We start from the raw sequence: 27,851 nt of genomic DNA, 5'->3' as shown, positions 1-27,851 counted from the left end.
AATCTTATTTGCTTTCATATAGGCTACTTGTGAACAACCATTTACAGGCAAGAAAATTTGCCAATTTCTCTAGGAAAATGGGAATATTTACCAGTTTATCAAGCACGATAGCTCCACTTGTGCAGCCTGCCTGAACTGTGCTGTAGTGTAAACACATTGCCAAACAGTCCGACAACAGTTGTAACCCTCCCCACACTTAGTCAAAAAATTGCTTTGTCCTACTCTAATACAGATAATTACTGGTAGCTTTTCCTAGCCTGTCAAGATGGTGCATAAGCTGGCCATTGAGCTCCCTGTATCTTGGTAAGCCTCTCTCTGTCACTAGCTGCCTGTGTGTGTTATCCCTCTCATTAAACAGCTATTGTTTCTCTGACCAAGCCACAGAGCGATTAGCACGCAACAGCTAACAGTTCCGCTGCCAGATCTTAAGACAAAGCTGACAGCCTATAACTGGCGATACTTTTTAAACCACCCTGAGTGATTGTGTAGTAGGCTAATGATTTAAGAATTAGAAAGCAAAACCACAGGTTAATGCAAGGTGTAACCAGGGCTATACTTTTTGAGAAAAAGCATCAAGATTTTAACCTGTGATCTGGTCCCTAATCCACAATGTCAGCAAGTGGTAGGGCACCATTCATGTTAATTTTTCACCTATATAAAGCTTTATGGTAAGTTTGTCATTTAGAATGTTCATTGATTAGAAATGTGATTAAAGGTCCAATGCAGCTGTTTTGATCTAATATTTCTAGGTGGCAAAGGCCCAGTGCAGTTAACATGACTTATATTGAGTGTACAACATATGAGCGTGAAACACCCAGTAGCATTGCAGTTCTTGAAACACTCAAACCCGGTGTGCGCCTGGCACCTACTACCATACTCTGTTCAAAGGCACTTAAATCGTTTGTCTTGCCCATTCAGCCTCTGAATGGCACATACAGATTTTATTTTAAGACACATTTTTATTTTAAGACACATATTGATGCCGTAAGTCAATGGTGCCACCGGTCAACAAGTTTAAGAGGGCAGGAGAATAACGGTTTAAATGGTTTCACTGTCCAGATCTGTCACTTGTAACATCCAGCCACAATGTTTGCCTGACTATCTCCAGAGTGACAGCTAGCCAATATTTGGGGATAGATGCAACACAATCCATTTGAGAATTTAAGAAAACTGTGGATTGCGGTCTCCTTGTCCAGACAACTTTCAAGGTAAGGAAACAAATATAAAACTTTCTGAACTATCCATTAAAAACATAGGGAAGAAAATAGTAACTATCATTAAGGTTAGCTACTTTCATTTATTTTTAAAACTGCAATAGTGTTATACAACCAACAGACCTGAATTAAGCTGATTGATGTATGCTTGTGAAGGAACATGATTGTGGATGGATGTGTGACTACAGTTTAGTGAGGCGATGCATGTACAGTGCTTACGATTGTTTGAACCAAACTCTATGAAATATATTATTTCAGAAACAGATGTATCCACAAAAAAGTCTAGGTTTACTAGACAATTTACCAGCTCCTTAGTAAGGCATCAACAGAATGGTAGGAGAGCTACCCGTTGGTACAGAACTTCAGTGTGGGAATCCTTGGGAGAAGGTAAGGATAAGCCATGTCTGAAAATGTTACTAGCTTTCAATACTTGCTCCCTCTGTCCTTGTTTCCTCCACTCTTTGCCCTACCTCTCAAAGTGTACTGGAGGAGAAGATCCTAGGTCCCTCCCTGTGATTTGAGGGAGGGCAAGAAAATGAAAAAACAAGGTCAGACGAAGCATGAAACAGAAGAAACAGCCATGGTGAAAAATCTATGCCATCTTTCCACTCATGAGCTGCTGTCTTGTCACATCATGGAAACTGGGAAGACTGTCCTGATACTTTTGTGTTTCCATACTCTGAAAGAGACTTCAATCTTTGGGCAAAAATTCACCTCAGAGCAACAAACGTGATCTTTAGAGAAATCACATATGTAAATAAACTCAGCAAAAAAAGAAACGTCCCATTTTCAGAACCCTGTCTTTCAAAGATAATTCGTAAAAATCCAAATAACTTCACAGATCTTCATTGTAAAGGGTTTAAACACCGTTTCCCATGCTTTTTCAATGAACCATAAACAATTAATGAACATGCACCTGTGGAACGGTCGTTAAGACACTAACAGCTTACAGACGGTACAGCCAAACATCACACCTGCGGGACAGGTACAGGATGGCAACAAACAACTGCCCGAGTTACACCAGAAACGCACAATCCCTCCATCAGTGCTCAGACTGTCCACAATAGGCTGAGAGAGGCTGGACTGATGGCTTGTATGCCTGTTGTAAGGCAGGTCTTCACCAGACATCACCGGCAAAATCGTTGCCTATGGGCACAAACCCACCGTCGCTGGACCAGACAGGACTGGCAAAAAGTGCTCTTTACTGACGAGTCGCGGTTTTGTCTCACCAGGGGTGATGGTCGGATTCACGTTTATCGTCAAAGGAATGAGCTTTACACCGAGGCCTGTACTCTGGAGCGGGATCGATTTGGAGGGTCCGTCATTGTCTAGGGCGGTGTGTCAAGGCATCATCGGACTGAGCTTGTCATTGCAGGCAATCTCAACGCTGTGCGTTACAGGGAATACATCCTCCTCCCTCATGTAGTGCCATTCCTGCAGGCTCATCCTGACATGACCCTCCAACATGACAATGCCACCAGCCATACTGCTCGTTCTGTGCGTGATTTCCTGCAAGACAGGAATGTCAGTGTTCTGCCATGGCCAGCGAAGAGCCCGGATCTCAATCCCATTGAGCACGTCTGGGACCTGATGGATCAGAGGGTGAGGGCTAGGGTCATTCCCCCCAGAAATGTCCGGGAACTTGCAAGTGCCTTGGTGGAAGAGTGGGGTAACATCTCACAGCAAGAACTGGCAAATCTGGTGCAGTCCATGAGGAGATGCACTGCAGTACTTAATGCAGCTGGTGGCCACACCAGATACTGACTGTTTTATTTTTATTTTGACCCCCCTTTGTTCAGGGACACATTCAATTTCTGTTAGTCACATGTCTGTGGAACTTGTTCAGTTTATGTTTCAGTTTTTGAATCTTATGTTCATACAAATATTTACACGTTAACTTTGCTGAAAATAAACGCAGTTGACAGTGAGAGGACGTTTCTTTTTTTGCTGAGTTTAGTATTGAAATGGGCATTTAAAAACTGCATGGATTGGGATTAACGCTGAAATGAGTAAAATGAGTACACTGCTGAACCTAATGTCACAATAAGACATGCAGTGCTTTCAGAAAGCATTCATACACCTTGACTTATTCCATATTTTCCTGTTACAGCCAGAATTCAAAATTGATTAAATATATCTACACACAGTAGCCTATAATGTGAAAACATGAACATGTTTTTTTTAATTGTTTGCAAATTTATTGAAAATGAAATCCTGAAATCTCATTTAAATAAGTATTCACACCCCTGAGTCAACACTTTGTAGAAGCACCTTTGGCAGTGAATACAGCTGCAAGTCTTTCTGGGTAAATCTCTAAGAGCTTTCCACACCTGGAATATGCAACATTTACCTATTATTCTATTTAAAATTATTCAAGCACTGTCAAATTGGGTCTTGATCATTGCTAAACAAATATTTTCTGGTCTTCCCATAGAATTAAGTAGATTTAAGTTAAAACTGTATCTTGGCCACAACATTGGGTCTTCTTGGTAAGCAACTCAAGTGTATATTTGGCCTTGTGTTTCAGGTTATTGTGTTTCTGAAAGGTGAATTAATCTCCCAGTATCTAGTGGAAAGCAGACTGAATAAGTTTTCCCTTAGGATTTGGCCTGTGCTTAGCTCTATTCAGTTTGTTTATCCTGAGAAACTCCCCAGTCCTTAAACATGTCAAGCATACCCATAACATGATGCAGCCACCACTATGCTTGAAAATATGTATGGTGGTACTCAGTAATGTGTTGTATTTGTCCCAAACATAACTTTGTATTTGGGAGAAAAAGTGAATTTCTTACCAATTATTTTGCTGAATTTATTTAGTACCTTGTTGCAAACATGTTGCATGTTTTAAAGTATTTTTTATTCTGTACATGCTTCCTTATTTTCCCTTCTGTTAATTAGGTTAGTATGGTGTAGTAACTACATTGTTGGTGATCCATCCTCAGTGTTCTATCACAGCCAATCAACTGTGTAACTGTTTTAAAAGTCACCATTGGCCTCATGGTGAAATCCCTGAGCGGTTTCCTTCCTCTCCAGCAACTGAGTCAGGAAGGATGCCCGTGTCTCTGTGTGCATTGATACACCATCTAAAAGTGTCATAACTACAAAATGCTCTTAAGGAAATTCAATGTTTTAAAAAAAAAACCTTCTACCAATAGGTCCCTGGTCTTTGTGGTGTAAATGTGAAATTATGTAGGCCGGTGACAAAATATCAATTGAATCCATTTCAAATTCAGGCTGTAACAAAGTGGAATTGTCCACTTTCAAATCACTACATTGTGAAGACTTCCAACCTCAAAGCCTTTTAGAAAAATAACCTAGAAGTGAACTTGGTCTATACTTCAATTCTGCAATTCACAAAATATATTCAAGTGAATCATGTAGGGTAAATAGTGGTATTAGAAATACATTGTATGCAGTTTGTTATAGTATGAAAGAAAATGTACAACACAGTCATGTTATTGCAGTGTGCCTGGTTAATGGAATTCTTATCACACAGATGGATATTTAAATCAAACGAAAAAGGCACGACTAAATTTCTCAAGTTGACTTTTAAAACAAGCACCACTAAGAAAAGCATTATCCAACAATGGAGTTACACTGAATATCCAACAAATGAGTCACATGGTACAAATCCAATGCACTAAACCACTTTGAAAATGTCAACATGGAACTCTCATGGGGATGGGTTGGTCAGTCTATGAAAAACCTAGGACACAGTCATAATGTATTTCATTGTAAAGTAGTACTGTGTTAAGGCAACTCCCCGTCTCTGAGCTGCTTGAAGAACCCTGTCCGAAGTGTAAAGGTCCCGATACATAGTAATACAGGGGAAATATCTACAGCTGTGGAGCCTGACATGACCACGCAGTTTCTCCAGAGTTAGTCTTCATTCAGCCACCCTCCCCGTCGTCGTATTTCCTTCAAGAGAGAATCCATGGCAGGGTTGGAACCAACACCAACCGCTGCCTTTGCCCTCTGAACTGGGCCTTTCATCCCCTTGTATTCATAGCAGCGTTTCAGTTGGTGAAACCATCTCCAATAGTCTTTCTGAAAGCACGTTGCATGATGTTTGATTATGAGAGCATGTGTCGAGAAAGAAAAGGTAGAAAAAACATTAACACTTTGGTTCATGCATTATCTAACTTGGCTATGGGTTTCAAGTCAGAGCACCCCGTTTACATGGCAGTTGACAACCTAGCCATCGTAGGTTTCACCTCTAGTGGTGTTTTCCTTCCACAGAACCAAGTGAATGCTATGATCGGGCATGCTGGTGGCGAACACGAGGCCAGAGTCATTTCTCCCATCCAGCCCATTGAGCCAGGAGGTGACTCCCGGCAGGAAGCTGGAGCCTCGTTTGGACTTCCTGTAGGCAGGCAGGGGCCAGCGGCCAGTTATTTTTTCTGTCCTCAGATCCATGACATACAGGAAGTCAGTGTCAAAGAGGAGCGAGAACACCTCACCAAAGCTGAGCAGGGAGAGGTTGGCAGGGTCCTGTGTTTTGATGACCCTGGAAAGAAGCACAAGGAGATTCAGTAACTGATTGTTGACAGGTAAAGTTCCGTTACATTCTATTGCTGGCATGTAAAGTTCCGTTGCATTCTATTGCTGGCAGGTAAAGTTCGGTTGCATTCTATTGCTGGCAGGTAAAGTTCGATTGCATTCTATTGCTGGCAGGCAAAGTTCCGTTGCATTCTATTGCTGGCAGGTAAAGTTCCGTTGCATTCTATATATGAATACCCACACAAGTAATTTTGTTTGCAACCACGGATATTCTCATTGATATACTTATTCTGATTGCAGCGGTCTCTAGTTCTTTGTCTTATTAATAAAACTTGTTCCTGGTTAGTGGCGACTTGCACTGACCTGCTGAGGCAGTCAACTTCTCATCAGGTTAAGATTGACATCTATTGGTCATATTTAAAGGGTAAAATGTGTCTACTGCTCCATGAATGGCATTTAAACAAGAGGGAATCAAAATCATTATGTCAAACACTTAGAGGCCTTTTTTACCACCAGAATATTGCTACATTTGAATAACTACACACACACTACAAAATGTATAATACCACCATACCTCTATGTGTGTGTGGGGGTGCGTGTGATAACGCATGTGTGCACATGTACCTTTGTGTCTTTACAGTCCACGCTGATCCATAAGGTGTATTTACCTTTTTTTATTATCTGATTTTACTACTTGCATCAGTTACTTGATGTGGAATAGAGTTCCATGTAGTCATGGCTCTATGTGGTACTTTGCACCTCCCATGATCTGTTCTGGACTTCGGGATTGTTAATGTCTTGTGGGGTATGCATGGGTGTCTCAGCTGTGTGCTAATAGTTTAAACAGACAGCTCAGTACATTCCGCTTGTCAACACTGACAAAAACAAGTAGTGATTAAGTTAATCTCTTCCACTGAGTCATGAAGGATTGACATGCATGTCAATAATGTTTTCCCTCCATGTACATTTAAGGGCCAGCCGTGCTGCCCTGTTCTGAGCCAATTGTAATTTTCCTAAGTCCCTGACACCTGACCACAGTACGAACAGTAGTCCAGGTGCGACAAACTAGGGCCTGTAGGACCTGCCTTGTTGATAGTTACGGTAGAGTAGCACTTTATTATGGACAGACTTCTCCCCATCTTAACTACTGTTGTATCAATATGTTTTTGGACCATGACAGTTTACAATCCAGGGTTACTCCAAGCAGTTTAGCAACGTCAACTTGCACAATTTCCACATTATTCATTACAAGTTTTGTTAAGGTTTAAAGTCTAGTGTATGATTTGTTCCAAACACAATGCTTTAAGTTTTGGCAATACTTAGGACTAAATTATTCTGAAACTGCATCTCTTTAAAAGCGTTGGTCATTTCAGTCGCTGTAGTATCTGACATATAGTGTTGAGTCATCCGCATACATAGACACAGGCTTTACTCAGAGCCAGTGGCGTGTCGTTAGTAAAGATTGAAAAAGTAAGGGGCCTAGACTGCTGCCCTGGGGAATTCCTGATTCTACCTGGATTATATTGGAGAGGCTTTCATTAACCTCTCTGAGCACGGAACCCGGTAGCGGGCTGAAATTCCACAACATACGGTAATTGCTACATAAATAGTCATATTAAACATTCATGAAAATACAAGTGTCTCACATGTATCGAAAGCCTAGAATCTTGCTAATCCAACTGCGTTGTCAGATTTAAAAAAGGATTTACTGTGAAAGAATACAATGCAATTATCTGAGCATAAAGCCCAATAAAAAACAACTATTTCAACCAGCACAGGCGTAACAATCACAAACTACATTAAAAATAAATAGTTTACCTTTGAGGATCTTAATCTGTTTGCAATTCCAATGCTCATTGTTACACAATGAATGATCTGTTGTTTGATAAAATCAGTTTTTATAGCCTAACACGAAACATTTTGTGAACCGCTTGTCGTGAATTTCGTCTCATTCCATTTTCGACGACACATTCCAGGTAAATAACCCACACAGAACGTGACTTTTCCAGTCATGTTTGGTTTCACTGCAATCAACTGGTTTGTTTGTAACAATCAAACTTGATGGGTCATTTCGCGGGACGTATTGACTGAAAGAAACCGTCAAGTCATGACATCATTGTGCACCAATGATTTGCCCGCTGTTTCGTTGATTGACTGTATTTTAACCCAATGACCACGGATCGTCTTGAAATCTAGCTGGGTCACCAATGAGCTGAGGTAAACGGCAATAGGTCATGTTTATGTGTTGCAAGACCAACCCATGTAGTAAGCTCCAGCGTAAAGAGAGCAATTCGCTATTGAAGTTTCATACCGGAAGGAGAAACACATATTACGCACAGCGTTGTTGTTGTAAACGCGCAGATTCAGCTGTTTATATATCAATCATTTTGGCGACTAAGTCAGGGAAAGCTAAATCTAAGTCTAGATATACAGATGTACACACAATTTTAGAAAAAATTGATTGGGAAAGTGAGACAGATTGTTGTAGAACGATTCATTTAGCGATTGTGGAGTGTTACGTTCCCCAGATTATGTGTTGTAGTTTGTGTATTTACATGTGTTTATTTCAGGAAATGGCTTCCTGAAATCCCTCAAGCAGCTGATTGGTCGACTCCAGGGCTAATTGGAGAGCTGACCCCGCCCCCTCGTCAAGACGCAGCTGTCTACAATTACCATTCCTTCTGAAGCTATATAAAAGCCAGTGTTCTGTTCAGGAGGAAGATCTTTTTGGAGAGAGATTTGGCTAGAGAGATTTGGCTAGAGAGATTTGGCTAGAGAGATTTGGCTAGAGAGATTTGGCTAGAGAGATTTGGCTAGAGAGATTTTGCTGGAGGTAGGGATTGCTGAGATTGATTGTGATAGGGGTTGATTTTGCTGGGAGTACATTGCTGGAAAGTGGTATGTTCTGTGAGTTTGTTGCTCAGATAGAGCTTATTTGACATCCTTTGTTTCTTAGTTTGTTTGCAAAATTGTTTTATTATGTTTCATTTGTTCCCAGGGGGGAAGGGGAAGGCACCTTGGGAGTGTTTAGGCAAGAGGCCCGCGGGCATACATATACCCGTAGCATATTCGCTGTCTAGGCACACTAGGTAAGACCTGGGCGGACCACCCCCTGTATTTTGGTTAGGGCACCAGGTGGTGCCAAATTAGGTAAGTAGTGGGTAGGCAGGTAAGATAGGAGAGGGGGGGGCTTTGAGATTTACTTTCTTTGCTTTGGTTCCGTCCAGCCCCTTTTCCCCATATTACCGTGTGAAGGAATAAAGTCCTTGTAAACGGTACCACATTCTGCCTGTTGTCATCCTTACTTGCACCTACAGTCCATACCTTTTTCGCTTCACGGAGAGTTTAGTTGTAGCAGGGTGTTGCGTTCCCTCTTCATAGAGGCGGCGTAACATGGTGGAATATTTTTTGAACGGGAGAGGACATCGTTTTGGACTGGTAAGTTCTTATCATGCTAATGCCTTGTTTGAAATTAATAATATAAAATATATATATTTTATTAAATTTATTTTAGAAGCAATATATAAACATGTAATGTCATGAAATGTGAGATGCGTCTCTGCCGCCCCACCCCAACCCACATGAAATAGCCTATTTGAGGCTGTTGTGGGGAGGGCAGGCCCACAATGCCAAAGTGAAATGGAGACAGTAGATCTAGCAGATAATAATATATCTATCTATACACACACATGTCACTGTACAATAAACAGATATGTTCCTTGTACTCATTACTATCTATATATCTATATGAGTACAGGGAACATATGTTTATTATACCTGTTGATACAAGGCTCATATGTTAAACTATTCTAACTGAACATTTTCTGTCACAGTGACACTGACTCCGAATGGCAGTCCCCAGGGCCAAGGTGTCCATCCCCCACTGAAGCTGGTTCATCCAGCTTCTGCCGCAAGTGGTGTTCATCTGCCCAAATGTATTTCTGCAGAAATGGATGTGCCTCAGGGCCAAAAGGGCACAGCATGGAGGCGTCGCTGTGTTCTTTGCAAAATTAGGTCCCCCATCACCTGCGCCACATGCTTGGTGACCCTATGCTTTACAGCAGAAAGGGACTGCTATGGCACCTGGCATGTGCAGCACAATATTGTGTAGGGCTTTGGCAAAGTGGGTGGGGTTATATCCTTTCTGTATGGCCCTGTCCAGGGCTCTCATCGGATGGGGCCCACAGTGTCTCCTGACCCCTCCTGTCTCAGCCTCCAATATTTATGCTGCAGTAGTTTGTCGGGGGGCTAGGGTCAGTTTGTTATATCTGGAGTACTTCTGTCTTATCCGGTGTCCTGTGTGAATTTAAGTATGCTCTCTCTAATTCTCTCTCGGAGGAGGAGGACCTGAGCCCTAGGATTATGCGTCAGGACTACCTGGCATGATGACTCCTTGCTGTCCCCAGTCCACCTGGCCTAGCTGCTGTTCCAGTTTCAACTGTTCTGCCTGCGGCTACGGAACCCTAAACTGTTCATATTTACTCGAGGTGCTGTCCTGTTGCATCCTCTACAACTACTGTGATTATTATTATTTGACCCTGCTGGTCATCTATGAACGTTTGAAAATCTCGGCCATGTTCTGTTATAGTCTCCATCCGGCACAGCCAGAAGAGGACTGGCCACCCCTCATAGCCTGGTTCCTTTCTAGGGAGTTTTTCCTAGCCACCGTGCTTCTACACCTGCATTGCTTGCTGTTTGGGGTTTTAGGCTGGGTTTCTGTACAGCACTGAGATATTAGCTCTTGTACGAAGGGCTATATAAATAAATTTGATTTGATAGAGGACCTTCCAAATATTGAAAGTGTAAATAGTTGCGTTATTTTGTAAATGTATATATTTTTCTCTTCATTTTTTCCCCTCCATTTTTTGTGAGGGTGTGTTAGAATACCATTTTGGTATTTTGTATATAGTTATTTGTTTCAAAATGTATACCTTCCCCAATTTGGCCACTTGGGCTAATTGTGTGGGACACCTGGGTGACTTCATGATAAATATCATGTAGCACACTCATTTTGGAAGTTATCATTCTGAAACTTTGCACAAGTACTGTTGCCCTCTTATGCTTTTCACTGAAATTGTCCCCATCATCCTATCTGAATGTTTTATCTTGTTCATTTTAGAGATACAAATGTTTTTTTCCATTGTATTATCTAAACCAGATCTATTGTGTTATTCTCCTACATTCAATTCACATTTACAAACTTGAGTGTTTTCTTCCAAATTGTACCAAGAATATGCATATCCTTGGTTCTGTGCCTGAGCTACAGGCTGTTAGTTTTGAGTATGTCTTCAGGCGGAAATTGAAAAAAGTACGGAGTTAGCTCTAAGAGGTTAAAGAACACTCTCTGTGTTCTGTTAGACAGGTAACTATTCACAATATAGCAAGGGGTGTAAATGCCAGCCGCAGACTATGATCAATATCAAAAGCCGCACTGAAGTCTAACAAAACAGCCCCCCCAATCTTTTTAACATCAATTTCTTTCTGCCAAAAATTTGTATAAGTGCTGTACTTGTTAAATGTCCTTGCCTATAAGCGTGCTGAAAGGCAATCGTCAATTTATTTAATGTAAAATAGCCTTGTATCTGGTCAAACACCATTTTTCCCAGAAGTGTATTAAGGGTTGGTAACAGGATGATTAGTCGGCTATTTGAGACAGTAAAAAAAGCAGACCACGTAAGCGTGTCGGATCATACCTGGCCTGTCTGAGCATAGAAGATGAAGCGCTAAGTTCTGTTTCAGGAAACAAGGCCCCGGACAGTTTTTACCTGAGGATATCGAAGCTGGCAAAGTCCCACTGGTAGACCCCCAGATCCGAGCTACAGACAATGTAGCGGCCATCAAACTGCAGGCGAGGCTGCAGACACACACCGCGGTCCTCTGACACGGACAGAGTCTTCAAGCACTTGCAGTTAATTTCCCTGCCTATAGGCCAAACCTGTGAAATACATAAAAATGAATAAATACATTTAAAAAAAATTATATATAATATAATATATTTATATATAATATATATATATACACACACACAACGCAGTGCTGTGGTCAAATGGAGCTGAGGGGGGACACTGTGCATCTTAAGTATTACAGTGACAAGACAGCGCACAGGGTCAATCGTTGCGTGAAAGTTGACGAGGCGCTGGATACAAAGAAGCATAAATGAATGAACCACATTACCTTTATTTCAAATTTATCAGCACTCAACAGGATGTAGTCGCCAGGACAGTGGACAATGGACTCTACTTCACTCTTCTGGAGAATCACCTACACAGGGGAAAGGTTTGAGTCTTCAGACTCAAGTTTGGCTCCATCTAAACTCAGCAAAAAAAGAAACGTCCCTGCTTTCTACTAACTTTGAAAAACACCAAAAGAAAGATGCCCAGGGTCCCTGCTCATCTGTGTGAACGTGCCTCAGGCATGCTGCAAGGAGGCATGAGGACTGCAGATTTGGCCAGGGCAATAAATGGCAAAGTCCGTACTGAGACGCCTAAGTCAGCGCTACAGGGAGACAGGAAGGACAGCTGATTGTTCTCGCAGTGGCAGACCACATGTAAACACCCGCACAGGATCGGTACATCCGAACATCACACCTGCGGGACATGTACAGGATGCAACAACTGCCCGAGTTACACCAGGAACACACAATCCCTTCATCAGTGCTTAAGACTGTCTGCAATCGGCTGAGAGAGGCTGGACTGAGGGCTTGTAGGCCTGTTGTAAGACAGGTCCTCACCAGACATCACCGGCAACAACGTCGCCTATGGGCACAAACCCACTGTCGCTGGACCAGACAGGACTGGGGTGATGGTCAGATGGCCTGTACTCTGGAGCGGGATCGATTTGAAGGTGGAGGGTCCGTCGTTGTCTGGGGCGGTGTGTCACAGCATCATCGGACTGAGCTTGTTGTCATTGCAGGCAATCTCAACACTGTGCGTTACAGGGAATACATCCTCCTCCCTCATGTGGTACCCTTCCTGCAGGCTCATCCTGACATGACCCTCCAGCATGACAATGCCACAAGCCATACTGCTCGTTCTGTGCATGATTTCCTGCAAGACAGGAATGTCAGTGTTCTGCCATGGCCAGCGAAGAGCCTGGATCTCAATCCCATTGAGCATGTCTGGGACCTGCTGGATCGGAGGTTGAGAGCTAGGGCCATTTCCCCCAGAAATGTCCGGGAACTTGCAGGTGCCTTGGTGGAAGAGTTGGGTAACATCTCACAGCAATAACTGGCCAATCTGGTGCAGTCCATGAGGAGGAAATGCACTGCAGTACTTAATCAGTTGTTGAATCTTATGTTCATAGAAACATTTATACAAGTTTGCTGAAAATATACAGTTGACAGTGAGAGGAATTTTTTTTGTTTTGTTTTTGCTGTGTTTAGTATTCCTATTGAACAGCTTAGTATGCTTAGTATTCCTATTGGGCAGCTTAGTATGCTTAGTATTCCTATTGGGCAGCTTAGTATAGATCCTTCATCTAGAATTCCCATTGAACACTGGGCAGCTTAGTATGGATTCTTCATCTAGAATTCCTATTGAACACTGGGCAGCTTGCCGTTTTTGGACAATTTACCAGCAGAAAAAGCAGTGTGTGCTAGACAGGGCTTTGCTCAGGAATGCAACACTGTGCAAACTTCTCCTTTCATTCATTTTGCGGCCATTTGCACAAGACAATGTGCACGTTTGAGATTGTACGTAGTCCTGATTGCAACGTACCCAATCAGTGATCTACAAATCACCCTGTATCCAAAAATTGCTACCTATCATGTGATCAAGACTTGTAATTCTGCATTATTCTGCCCCAGGACCTCAACGGATCCCCACAAACATGTAGATATAACGTTCTGATTCAAAACAATCTGCAGTTGAGCGGCAATCATGAACGTAATTCGGGACATATTGGTAGAGTTTACCTTGGTGACCCACTCGGTGTGTCCCGTCAGGGTGTTGAGGCAGGCGCCTGCCGACAGCGCCCACACCTTCACAGAGAAGTCGGCCGAGCCACTCACCAGTGTGTCCAGATCATCATTGTAGTCCACGCTAAACACTGACCGAGCCAAGGAGAGAGACCTGGCGTTAGTACACCAATCCAAAGGGCTATGCAACATAATTCATATACTTAGAAGTTTATTTTCTCCATGTAACATAAGAAATATAAGGATTGATATGTGAAGAAACATTTGATGCTAGAATACTGAAAACAGACTGACAATTTCTATGCAACAGAGGCTACTTGGAGTGGCAGCTCATGCATAAAATCAGTTTATATTTGCCTGTCAATCAACACCCCACAGATCAGCAGAGGTCAGCTGTCTCTAGGAACCACCAGGCATTATATAAAAGTATGGGAGAAAGACTGCAATACTACAATGCCCACAAAACACACCTTTTAATCAGAAAACCTCAGAATTAAATATTTCTTCACAAGTTGGCTCATATGGACACATTTTGTAAAAAACCAAAGCTTGTTCATTATGCCACTATTGTGGAATATCCCTTCATGTCAGGAATTGGACACAGTACGCATGATCTGCAAAACACCTCAAGTCAGCAAATGGGAAGGTTCGAGACGACCCAGGGGTCCCCTGACCTGCACCCGTGTGCCCACGGAACTGCTGGATCTTGGCCCCCGTGCTCCACTCCCAACAGGCAATGGTGTTGTCAAAGGAACCAGTCACCAGCTTCTGCTCATCAAACTTCACGGTGGCGCAGGTGTGCGTCTGAATGCCGTAGATGCACTGCCCGGTGCGTACGTCCCACAGTTTGGCAGAAAGGTCATCAGAGCCTTCAAAATAATTTGTGAATTTTACAATAAGGAATTACAGTGTAACAGCAACATCATTTTAACAGACTACAAAAGATCACTAGCAAACTAGCGATTGTTATAGATATTCCATTTTGCACAACAGAAAACCACTTAGCACTCACAGCTGCTTACACCAAAACCTTAAATTCAACCCAGAAAGCCAAAGAGGACCAAATTAAAAGGCCCGTCCAGTCAACATTATGGCAGAAGAATACTACACCCCAAAATGACCATAAGCCTATAACCTACCTGTGCAAAGAAGGCCATCCTTGTAGTAGAGGGCGTAGACACGGGCACTGTGCCCGATGAGCGACGACGTCTCAAACGCCTCCTGGTTCTTCAGCTGCATCATGCGCAGCTTGGCCTTGAGGTAGACACCCTTCCAGTGGGACGCATCCTGGATGGAGTCATCGATGCGCCAGCCCAGGTCCCGACACACGCCCTGCCACACCTCCGTGCACGCGCTGATCACCTGAAAGGATGTCACAGTTCAACCGAAACCACAGAGGACAAAGAAACCCAGATATAACAGATGCAAATCTTAGGGGGAAAGGTACAAAATGTGAAGAGCCAATATGAAAGTGAACCTCAGTAACGGGGTAAAAATATCAGTGTCACGTGTGGGAGACCTTTGCCTTATTCAATTGCTTGCACACAAGCTTGTAAAAAAATACCCATTTCATACATCATGGTGTGGTAATGAAACCACTGGTTTGGTTAGGCATTAGGGCTGTGACGAAACCAGTATCGCAATATTTTTTCCACTGGAAAAATGTTAACACAAAGCAGACCAAACTCTGTTGTTTAAAAACCTGCTGTATGACAAATAGTGTGTGCTATAGCTTGGAAAATAAATCAATGTGAATCTGGATGACAACTTGATGTGCATCCAACATTAGGTTGGATGCCCCAGGATAGGGGTGACAGTGGTTAGAGCATTGAACTAGTAACCGGAAGGTTGCAAGTTCAAACCCCCGAGCTGACATGGTACAAATCTGTCGTTCTGCCCCTGAACAAGGCAGTTAACCCACTGTTCCTAGGGCATCATTGAAAATAAGAATTTGTTCTTAACTGACTTGCCTAGTTAAATAAAAGGTCAAATTAAAGTTGGTTTTCCTAAAGAAGTTATATCTGCTTCATGTCTTGTTTCCTTGCCACGATACTAATGAGAAGGGCGATACTGGTATGGTCCTTAATTTGAGACGGATCCTGCCGGAACAGAATCAGGCACCTCTCCGTGTTGGACCGTTTTGTTCCGGAACCTATTTGGCCGGATCCTGTACCTCTTTTGGCATGAAAAAATAATTCACCTATTTCAATGTAAAAATCATAACCCAAGTTCATTCGAGTTACCTCTTGGTTAATTCTCCTTCCCCCACAAAAACAGTTAAGTAGATTTTCAGCCTGGGCCTAATATTCTATGAGTTCGGGTTGGGCCGTACTGGGTTTATGGTTTGCACAACATTGTATCCTGTTTGAGACCAACGCTAGGCCGTGACTGTGTGAGAAGCGCACTAGTATCTCAGATAACGAGAATTAGATTAACTTTCTATGATCTCTCTCTGCTCTGATAGACATGAGCCTGGAACTCATCTCTCCAGTGTGGCACTTCACCATTTATTTCCTTATAGAAGCATAGCCGTGCGAAGGGTTCTGAAGAAAGTGCCGCACCGCTGATACATTTGCCAAAATTATAGAATTACTGCTGTCTGTTAATGAATTCACTTATTTTTTACCTTGGTGTAGCCCAATAACAAGGAATAGCCTACAGTCGGGAACACACGGCAAATCTGTCTGAAATAACAATGCAGACAAAACAGGCCTTTTGTAATATTTCCAATACAATCGAGTGTAAACACAGGTTGGAAAGCAAATGGCTTTCCAATGGTATAGTAGGCTATTCGGAGTTTTCATTAACAGACAGCAGTAATTCTATAATTTTAGCAAATGTATTTCAATTTATCAGGGGTGCTGCACTCCCTTCAGAACCCTTCGCACTTCTGTAAGGAAATAAATGAAGTGCAACGCTGGAGAGATGAGTTGCAGGCTCAACTATCAACAGAGGGGAAGAGATCATAGAACGTTTAGCTAATTCTAGTTATATAAGAGATACTGGTGATCTTCTCACACAGCCAAGCGTTGGTCTCAAACTGGTTACTATGTTGCCCGAACCATAAACTCATGCCGGCCCAACCCGGATCAACTCTTAGAATATTAGGCCAGGGCTGAAAAAAAATATATACATTTTTTTTTCTACCCCTTTTTCCTCCCCAATTTCGTGGTATCCAATTGTTTTAGTAGCTACTATCTTGTCTCATCGCTACAACTCCCGTACGGGCTCAGGAGAGACGAAGGTTGAAAGTCATGCGTCCTCCGATACACAACCCAACCGCACTGCTTCTTAACACAGCGCCATCCAACCCGGAAGCCAGCCGCACCAATGTGTCGGAGGAAACACTGTGCACCTGGCAACCTTGGTTAGCACGCACTGCGCCCAGCCCGCCACAGGAGTCGCTGGTGCGCGATGAGACAAGCATTTCCCTACCGGCCAAACCCTCCCTAACCCGGACGACGCTAGACCAATTGTGCGTCGCCCCACGGACCGCCCGGTCGGTTACGACAGAGACTGGGGTCTCTGGTGGTACAACTGGCGCTGCAGTACAGCGCCCTTAACCAGTGCGCCACCCGGGAGGCCCTGGTCTGAAAATACTTTAACAATGTTTTTTTTTTATTAAAGGCCACATTTTCCCAACACCCTAGGCTACTAAAAATGTTCCCCATGTGTTCAACTTATTTAAGTGCCTCCACTCTACTGCTCTGTCACTACGCAAATGCCTTGATATTTAATGTAAAAAGGTGTTCCGGTACCTCAGAACTCCCCAGATCACCCACCGCTCGCATTCACTTTTTGTTTTAGCACCTCCTGATTTACAAATGAACCACTGGTCCTGCTCCTATTATACATCCACCAATAGCTGCTAGAACGACGCCGGAAAGTTGAAAGTGAACAGAAAATAACAGAGCCAGCTCAGTACGGTTCAGCACATAGCCCTTGATCACTGTTCCATTACGCATAAAAGTCAACGGACGAAGGAGTCTTCTGTAGGGGGAGGTTTTGTGAAGAGCGTGGCGGTTTACTGAACATTAACATATTATTGCTTGTGGTACAGTTTTGGAAAAATAAATACCTTAACTTATCGTTGAGAAAACATTGTCAAAGAACAAAAAGGTTTCAATTGAAACACCTTTATAGGGTTCCCACACAAACTAATTTTTCCATGTTACTGCGCTTGTTTTAAGAAAACAGACTGAAGACAATGGAATACCTGTGCGAATTAGCTATCTCTGTCTCCGAACACCTGAGAGTAAATGGAAGAAAAACGGCAAACGTGTTTTCAATTAAAAATACTGTTGGATGCAACTGTATGAAAACAGTTTAGAGTAAGTGTGTATTTTGCATTTGTGAAATTATTTAGTGATATGAATGTAGAGGGATTTATATATCGAGAACCATACCGCAATTGAGAACAGATTCACATTTAGATGAAGTATTTGGCTGTTTTAGGTTCAAGAGCCAATTCGCCCATTAAACTGAACATGTAGTCAATGGACTGAAGACTAACGTTAGGCTCCTATAGTCCAATATTGGGCTAGACAGCACGATGGTGTGAAAAGAATATAACATGAATTCTGAACTTGGTTCTATCTACTGCTTAAACACCAGGGAGCCAACCATCACCAGGGAGCCAACAGAGCGAGAGAGCCTGACCTTGTTCCACTGCTTGCACACCAGGCAGCAGGTAAGCAGGGTCTGCGGGTCCAGCCACCGCAACAGGTAGAAAGTGAGCTCCAGGGGCAACAGGCGCAGGAAGTCCCTCTTAAGCAACGCCTCCAGTCCATTGGACAGGTGCCGGAGCTGGACAGCATTACTCAGCGAGATGAGCTGGTCCAGGGACTGGTTGCGCTGCTGGTCACTAAGCGAGAGGAAAGAGGCGGAGACTGACTCCAGCCACCCCTCAAAGACCGCCTTCTCCATGGGCACATGAGAACGTCGACCTGCGGTTTCAGGATTGAGTAATGATAATTAACTACATAACATAATCTACTTAAAATCACCTTTGCCAGTCTGGAACACTACCAGTAAACGTCTACTTCAAATAATTTACTTAAGCCTAGTTTGATCAATGTTTACGGCGAAATGAGTTCTTAGTTAACGTTAGATACAATACTGCTTTTGTTGTATTGAGTAGAAAAACTACTGTTCAAAGTAAAATTATCTAGCTAGTTAGCTATTACTTTAAACGGGCAACGGTAAAAACTCAAGGAATGTAACTAGCTAGCTATGCAGATAACGTTACCTAGTTAACGTTAGTGTACAAAGTTAGCCACGGTGCTAAATACCTTACCACTGAAACTAACTTAAGTGGTATATACACCTTGCTAGTTGGTAAATAGTACAATACAAAAGCTAGCAAAACGTACCATTTCCCGTAGAACCCGTATCGGTGAGAGGTATTGTGCTAGCTCACAAGCTAGCTAGCCAATGGGGACAGGAAAAACTTATTCTTGGCCTGTCATTCTACAAAACATAAACTCTTACAATAGAACACTTAGTCAGAAAAGTTAATTTAGCAAATGTCAACTCGTTAGTTTATAAACTGAAGACAAAAACGTTAGCTTTACTGGCTAGCTGCATTACGTTAGCTAGCTGGACTGAGGGAACCTTTCCGAAGAATGTAAATAAAAATGTTAGGTAATGCTAAGCATTACAACCACCAAAGACTTTCCATAGATATACTTCCATAGAAATACTTTTACAACGTTACCTAGTCAGGTCCAATCTAGCTGGATACATCCCTCTTTTTGCAAACTACTATTTCTGTAAACCTCTTTCCGGCTACTTAGCTATGTTGTTCCGGGTCAATCTCTTTCACCTTTGTCAAAATGTTAAAACTTCACTAAGATGGTGAATAAATTGCTAGTGCTATTCGGAATCCTTGGTACGTCCTTATCATTGGGACGTATGGCAATGACCGTGGATAAATGACAATATCAAAGAAAGAACAGTATTTATATTGAAGCAATTTCTGTCTCCAATAGAAATCCCCGATCACACCTGTAGGCGATGTCATGGCTAGCTTAAAACTCATAAAAAATCAGTCGTCTCGTGCTTAACTGCGCATGTGCAGGGTCTCAAATCAAATGCACTCCTTTGATATTAAGTTGTTTTCGACAAAACGTGTCAGTTTGTCACTTTCACGAGATTGGATTAAAAAAATGTTCAACTATTTATGACATTTGCTTAATTTTGGGCTGGGTCTTTAGATTGAGTAAATTAACGTGTAATGAAGAACGTTCTGTCATTGACTACTCAAACCCCGGCCTGGTCTTTTCGCAAGCGTTCCCGCGATGCTGCGCCTCAGTTTGAAAACTGACGACAGTTCACGCAGGCCTTAACCGGGTGGTTTTGAAGACTCCCTTTCTTGTGTGGTCAAACTTTGCCGCACGAGGGCGATGCGCGCAAGTTGGTGGCAGAACACGAACGAGTTCTTACAGAACGCATGCAAAAAAAAGCCTCCATTTCCCTTTTGCTTACGAGTGCATTTCATAATACTTTTGTTTGTCACTATGTCACGAATATGTTTGTCACTATCGTAAACCAACTGCATTATAAACACTTCAACCAGTAACATGGTTATTTGGTTAGCTTTTGCTACAGACTGTCAACGAGTGTAAGCAACTGATGCACCCAAAATAGTTATTTAGCAAAGATCACAACCAAATATAATCTTAGCAACTGGTCAAGCAACAATCAAAACATCATTGTAAGTATGAGAACCCAAAACATTATGTTTAGAAGTATTAACGTAAATCTAGGCTACAGATGTCTTACTGCAGCCAAGAGTCGCACGCATCTGTGCATGATTTAAGGATGTCTTGTACTGGAAAGAGGTCACAATGGGTGGGTCTCCCATAGACACCAATACAGCTGGGTATGGTCTTAGTTCAAATGTTTTAAATGAAAGTTCATTAACTAACAAGGGAGAAGGCACCCACCTGAACAGCATCAACTCACAAAGAAGATTAATGGAGGATCTCAATAAAGTAATCGCAGGAAAGGCCCTTTCCTGTTTCAGCATGACAATGCAAGGTCCATACAGAAATGGTTTGTCAAGATTGGTGTGGAATAACTTGACTGACCTGCACTGAGCCTTGACCTCAACCCCATCGAACACCTTTGGGATGAATTGGATGCCGACTGCAAGCCAGGCCTAATTGACAAACATCAGTGCCTGATCTCACTAATGCTCGTGGCTGAATGGAAGCAAGTCCCTGCAGCAATGTTCCAAAGTCTAGTGGAAAGCCTTCCCAGAAGAGTGGAGGCTGTTATTGCAGCAAAAGGGGGGGGGGGGACCAACTCCATATTAATGCCCATGATTCTGGAATGAGATGTTTGACAAGCAGGTATCCACATATACTTTTGGCAATGTCGTGTCTGGCTGACCAATTTAACTTCACTAAACACAAAATACTACTTATTACAAAAGACTGGTGGTGCCACTGACAGTGAGGAAAGTACAAACCTGACAAAAAGAGCTACCTACCGGTGTGTTTTAATGCCAAGATACGTAACAATGTGTAAAGGCAACCTTATTAGGAAGTTTGCAAGTTCAAACCCCCGAGCTGACAAGGTACAAATCTGTCGTTCTGCCCCTGAACAGGCAGTTAACCCACTGTTCCTAGGCCGTCATTGAAAATAAGAATTTGTTCTTAACTGACTTGCCTAGTTAAATAAAGGTCAAATTATCTAGCCCACCGTGCAACATATTTACAGACCTACATCTGCCTGTTTCGCTATGCTTATCCCACTTCGGGGGGGATATCCGCAGTTGGTGGACCGTTCTGATAACGAATGCGTTGTTTGCTATGGTAGATTCACTCAGGCAGGATGAAAACGACTACGTCGACCATGATCCTTTGCTAGTTACGGTCAATTCCAACATGAACCGTAGCAAAAATAGATATATATTTTTTTTCACCCGGTGCCCTTCAGCCCGAATAGTGTATTTCATATTCAAATACTTCCGGCTTCATGCTCCATCAGGAGTTGTCCATAGGAGTACGTGACTGATGTCAGCGCTGTCGATGATATTGACAGGCTGATTAGCTAGGACAAAAAGGTGTCAAAGACGGATTTGGACGCAATTGTTAGATACTACCATCCCATTCTTAAATTCCACAAACTTTGCGTGTAAATCTGTCACACCATTTTGTCCTAGCTAATCAGCCTGTCAATATCATAGACATTAAAACCAGTAGATGGTGATAGCGCTGACGTCAGTCACATACTCTTATGGAAAAGTCCTGATGGCGCATTAAGCATTTGAAATGCACTATTGGAGCTAAAGGGCACCGGGAAATGTGTGTGTGTGTGTATATATATATATATATATATAACACACCTCTTTTGTGGGAAGTGTCACCAAACAGGTACCAATCGACAAATAACTCAGAACTCTGACCTACTTATAATACCTCACCACTCAGTCAGGAGAAATGATATACTCACCGCAGTGGAGGCTGTTGGGCAGAGCTATAGGAGGAAGGGCTCATTGTAATGGCTGGAATGGAATAAAATGGACAGCTGTCAAACAAAAATATATGGAAACCTCAACTCTATTCAATTTATTTCATTCCAGCCATTACAATGAGCCCGTTCTCCTACAGCTCCTTACACCAGCCTCTACTGCACCATCACCTGAATAGGTGTCACCAAGCTGTCCTGTCTGATAGACAAACTGCAAAGTTCTGATATTTGTATGTGTTTTAATGATCTTTACACAATAGAAAAAAATATATTAAACAGACAATTCAAACTGTCAGAAATAATGGGCTCGTGAACATAAACTCTGGATCTCCAAGCATTACCGCAGGCACACACCTCAATTCCTAAACAGCTAACCTTAATTCCTAAAAATTCTGTCAACCCCAAAAAAATCTAAGATAAGCTTTGTAGTTTAGCTGAACAAAAATAAAAGTCAAATAGGCTCTCCCCAATGTGAGCATGCCTCAAAGCAAGAGCAAACTAGGACGAGGCAATAGGGGCTCTGGGTTGTGAGGAGCAAATTTACTTGTGCCTGGGTTGTGAAATGTAATATGACAGCTGTGGCATTCCAGAAACACACCCCAGAACTTTTCGCCCTGCTGAATACATCCCCGTTGTTCCTGATGTCTGAAAGCAGGAAGTTGCCCCACTGTGAATGATAGAGATTATATCACTGAGTCGACATCACAGCAGCATAAAGGAAAGCACTCCAGCCTCTACCGCATTTCTCCCTTTCTACTTCTGAAAGTGCGGTCTGAAGATTTGTTCGACTGATCGTGTGTCACTGCCACACCATTACAGCTATGGTTTTTGTAGTGTCTTATGTCAGAAAAGCCCTTTCCACATCTCTTGCAATAATAAGGCCTAACTCCAGTGTGGACTTGCATGTGGGCTTTGACGTTGTTGGCTTGGCCGAAACCTCTCCCGCAAACGTCACATTTGAATGGCTTCTCTCCCGTGTGGACTCGCTCATGCCTTTTGAGATTGGTGTTGACTGCAAATGTCTTGTCACAATAACTGCATTTGAAGGGCTTTTCACCTGTATGGGTTCGCTCATGTCCTTCTAGAGCTTGCCTAAGAACAAATTTCTTTTCACAGTATTTACAAGCGTAGGGCTTCACCCCACTGTGAAGTCTCATGTGATAGTCAAAAGTATGTTTATAGGCAAAGGTCTTTCCGCAAATGGAACAAGAGTATTGCTTTTGTCCAGTGTGAATTCGTTGATGATTTTTCAGAGTTAGCATGGAGCTGAAGCCGTTCAAACATATGTCACAACTGAATGGCTTTGTTGAGGTTCCCGGTCTCCTGGCGGTTCTCGTTCTCTCTTTTCTCTCTCGTTCTTTCTGCTTCTCTCCTTCAGCCGTGTGCCATTTTAGATGGTGTCGCCTCATTAGAAAATTGTACATAAAAGTCTTCCCACATAGGTCACACATAAATGGTTTGGTTGCCCCATGACGATGCATGTGAGCTTTTAAGAGGGTGGACTGAAGGTAGCTTTTCCCACACACTTTACATTTGTATGGTCTCTCCCCTGTGTGAAGCACTTGGTGTCTCACAAGGTTTCCTTTATGGCCAAAAGCAGCTCCACATGTCTCACATGTAAATGGCTTCTGCCCTGTATGGATTACCTTGTGCTTTTCAAGGCTGGATTTAGTTATAAAGCGCTTACCACACTCTGAGCATGAATGTGGACGTTCACCTGTATGTGTTCGCATATGATAACTCAGGCCACCACTCTGTGTGTAACTCTTCCCACACACAGCACAGCTGTATGGTTTTTCACCAGTGTGGATTCTCTCGTGCTCAATAAGCAGTTTTCTTTTTGTAAAACCCTTTCCACAAGTCAGGCACTTGAACGGTCTCTCCACTGCATGAACAAGCTGATGTCGTTTCAGATCTTTTTTGGTAAAGAATGTATTTCCACAGACTTTGCAACTGAGCGTTTTCTCTCTGTGACGCAACATGTGATGTTCGAGCTGCTTAGACATTGTGAATGTTTTGCCACATTGACCACAAGCGAATGGCCTCTCTCCTGTGTGAATTAGCTTGTGACGTACCAGCAAGCGATTCCGACTGAAGGTCTTGTCACAATCATCACACTTGAATGGTTTTGTGTGAGTTAGTGTGTGAGATTCCAGTGACCCTTCCCTGCTGAAGGTCTTTTCACAAACATCACACTTGAAGGGTCTTGTGTGAGTTAGCTTGTGTTGTATCAGCCGTTTGTTCTGGCTGAAGGTCTTCTCACAAATATCACACTTGAAGCGTTTGGTTTCTTTGGATCGTGTCCCTTTAGTAGTATTGTTGTTTTTCTGGCTTTCATGGCCGTCTCTCTCGTTGCCCTCAGGCAGAGCAACTCTCATATGCTCAACGTTGGAATCAGTGTCTCTTGGGGAGAGGTCTGTATTCAGTCCATCTGTGTCTCCCAGAGAGGAGTCATTCTCCAATGAAGATGTCTCTGTGGGTTTACTGCAAAAATTTGCAGGACCTAAAGATGAAAGGAATATGAGTAATATACATATTAGCCTATAGATCTCCTAATTGTGTAGCATGAGGCATCTTGATGTACAAATAAACCAGCTGAACAGGACACTTGTCTAATTTAGTTAGTCAAATAAGTCTACCAATATATGGCAATTAGGGTTGGGCGATATTAGAATCGTATCAGATATCGAAGATGATTGACAGCCATTGTTGATGGCGACGACATTGTGATATGACAGACAATGTATAGCCTATTTCAACTTGACTGGCACCACGCAGTAATGAGCTGACCGGGTAGCCCACAGCAGGACCATCACAAGTAGCCTATGATTTTTCTATAGACTGCATAACATATTTCAATAAATATGTTATAAACAATTTATAGAATGCAAGAGAATGTAGACATAGCTAAGATTTAATCAAAGCAGCGCTAACGGGCCATCTCAATGTCAGATGAGCTGGGCCATGTAGCCTAATCCTATTACATTTGTATTTATTTTATAGCGGACACTCGTGTCCAATTATTTTAAAAGCCAAATGTTATATTTTCTGTACATATATGAATAGGACTTCAGTTCTTATGCATGCTGGCTTTCTCTCACTGCACTACTTCATGATCAAACCATGAATTTATCTAACGGTCTTCTAGGCTCTCAAAGTTTTAAGTTGTTTTTGAATAACCCAAAAACATGATAGGTAATAATGAGAGCGGCAGAACAAACAATAGGAAAATAGATACATCTTACAATAGTTTGAACAAACCTTACAGTTGAGCAAAGCTTAGTCTACTATAAAAGAAGCACATGCATCCCCCTCCTTGCGATTGGGAACCAAATGCCAAATCCTACTAATTAAAATAGCCTATCAAAAGCTATGCAGAGTATTTCTCAAATAAGCTATTATGTTATGTCCTAAAGTATCAGCTTTCAAATGGGAACTTAAGGTCAGTCTATATGAGACTCTTTATCATAGCTTTATTTTAAAAGACACATATTAGAGGCAACAAGTGAAATTGAGCAAACAATATCAAAATGGAAAAATTTCAATGAGAAGTCAAAAGAACTTACAACTGAGCACAGCTTCTGAAATAAATTGTGTAGTGTAGGCCCTTTTCAATGATAGTAAGAGTATAAAAGCCTAGGCATAATAAGAGAGGAAGATTGTGAAAAATGTGACTCATTGAATGATTATCCCATTCTGGGGACAGCAGAGTTGCAGCAGGGCTCTGATTCAGAGGGGTTGTGTTAAATGTGGAAGACACATTTCAGTTGAATACATTCATTTGTACAATTGATTAGGTATTCACCTTTCCCCCTTGGTGATTTAAAAGGCGCTATATGGTCAATCCGTTATATGTATTGATGTGCAGCATTTACGGTGATATGGCCTCTGCAGAAGCCAGGGCATTCATACTTCTTGCTCTTCCCCAGCGCAGAGCTGTTGTGAAGGAAGTTGTCAAGGAAGTGAGTTTGTGTTTATACAGGACCTCCCGCCCTCACCTACTGTCAACCGGAGCCCTACGAAATTTACAAAACATTACAGGGCACAGCGATTTGGTACAGAGCTCAATCTGGCCGCTGCGTGCCCCCGGGGGATTCGAAATTACGTCCCACCGTCCAGGGCGCCTCCGACCACATTTCGGATCAAGCATAAATTTCATCTTACAACACTTCACAATATGCACAGCCAGCGAGGGCTCATCCTTGACTGTCACTTGCATTAACGCGCGCACACACGTTTACGTGCAACAGCTCCAACAGAGAGGAATATGTTTCTAAAAAAGATTAGTCTACAAAATATATTTAGTCATGATTCATGTTTTATGGGTACTTCATCACGATAAGACAAAGGTTGACATCGCCCAACCCTAATGGCAACATACATTTTTACATGAGCGTTAAAATAAGCATACTTTTACCAGGCTGTGTATTGTTTTCAAACAACTGGGTCATCTGCTCAACCTTGGTCTTCAGTTTCACGTTCTCATTTTGGAAACTCGAGGAAGCCACTAGGAATAGTTGGCAGATTTTACGAATAGCCTCTCCCGTCACCAGATTCATAATTGTGCAAAGCTGTGTAAAGAATAGGGGGGGGGGGACACGTTACCTAAGAAGCCAGCTTTCCATACGTGCTACAGCAAAGATGTGAAACCAATAAGTAAGCAAGCTAACTTGCTACGTTAGCTAGCTTGATAAGCAAATTGCATGAAGCTAACGTGGCTAGCTTACTTTGCCAATTACATTACAGATGATCATATGTGGTTAAACACCAACGTTAGATAGTTTATCAATCTACTACACAACGTATTGCAGCTAACGTTAGTTACCAGTAAATGTTGGTGCAACTTTAGCTAACGTTAACTTGTGCAACTCCGTAACGTCATTAGTCACGCTGTACTCACCTCTCTCTCCGGATTGTACGAGTTTGGCACGACGCGCAAAAATGGACTAATTTCTGTAATTACCGTCTCGACGACAACGGCCATAATCGATGTTGTTTCTGACTGAAACATATTGTAAGCTGTAGCCATTTTGCCCTCAGTCTCATTCGCATAGAATAAGAACCAAGCTAACTATATACTGTAGCTACCTAGCATGCTGCCAGCAATGTGAAGCTAGTCAGATATGGTCTTGTCTCCGCCCTAAACAGGGTTGTTGTCCCAAAGGCGGGAAGGAAGGGGTTTGTCTAGAAGGGATACAGCTTCGGTCAAAATTGACTTTACGTAGCAGGTTAGAACGTACACAGCAGATAAAGAGAATTAGGTTAGGATTAGCTAAAATTCACATAACAAAACTGTGACGTTAAATTACTGTATCCATTCTAGACAAGACCGGAAGGCATGTGTCCTTGCATGCCGCCACCAACTGTGTGGGCTGTGTCCGCCTACTGTTCTGGAGTGTGAATTAATTTCACTTTGTGACAGAAAGGGGATAGGGAACAGGGAATAAAAAATCATTTGGGGGGTGCTTTTTATTTGTGCTGTTTTTATGTGTATGTGAATAACTCAGTTCGGAAAGTTTGGTAAAGTTCAAGCATAATCCTTTACTCAGGTATAACATGTTAAAGGTCACAACGTCCCAATCAAATCAAATTTTATTTGTCACATACACATGTTTAGCAAATGTTAATGCGAGTGTAGCGAAATGCTTGTGCTTCTAGTTTCGACCATGCAGTAGTATCTAACAAGTAATCTAACCTAACCATTTCACAACAACTACCTTATATACACAAGTGTAAAGGAATGA

General features: G+C 42.4%; 1 protein-coding gene across 8 annotated transcripts; it reads right to left on the bottom strand.

Moving 5' to 3' along the window:
• Positions 1 to 1,276: 1,276 nt before the first annotated feature.
• Positions 1,277 to 27,464, bottom strand: LOC109867904 (F-box/WD repeat-containing protein 2). 8 transcript variants are annotated; one of them, XM_031802483.1, is made up of 9 exons: positions 27,008 to 27,464; positions 26,525 to 26,678; positions 18,289 to 18,575; positions 14,769 to 14,991; positions 14,304 to 14,498; positions 13,627 to 13,760; positions 11,889 to 11,975; positions 11,480 to 11,649; positions 1,277 to 5,721 (listed from the first exon to the last, which is right to left on the bottom strand). In XM_031802483.1, the coding sequence occupies exons 1-9, from the start codon at positions 27,134 to 27,136 to the stop codon at positions 5,409 to 5,411; spliced, it is 1,692 nt and encodes a 563-aa protein (XP_031658343.1). In that variant the 5' UTR covers positions 27,137 to 27,464; the 3' UTR covers positions 1,277 to 5,408. The 8 variants fall into 8 exon arrangements, with proteins under 8 accessions (XP_031658343.1, XP_031658345.1, XP_031658344.1 ...); XM_020457225.2 differs by lacking the exons at positions 26,525 to 26,678; positions 27,008 to 27,464 and adding exons at positions 19,002 to 19,114; positions 19,346 to 19,825 and having other exon boundaries at positions 4,350 to 5,721; XM_020457224.2 differs by lacking the exons at positions 26,525 to 26,678; positions 27,008 to 27,464 and adding exons at positions 19,002 to 19,098; positions 19,346 to 19,825 and having other exon boundaries at positions 4,350 to 5,721.
• Between the last annotated feature and the right edge of the window lie 387 nt (positions 27,465 to 27,851).

This window comes from Oncorhynchus kisutch, linkage group LG23 (assembly GCF_002021735.2).
Source record: "Oncorhynchus kisutch isolate 150728-3 linkage group LG23, Okis_V2, whole genome shotgun sequence".
NCBI classification, from domain to species: Eukaryota; Metazoa; Chordata; class Actinopteri; order Salmoniformes; family Salmonidae; genus Oncorhynchus; species Oncorhynchus kisutch.
Note: the sequence above shows the minus strand (reverse complement) of the source record. Positions and strands in the feature narration are given on the sequence as shown.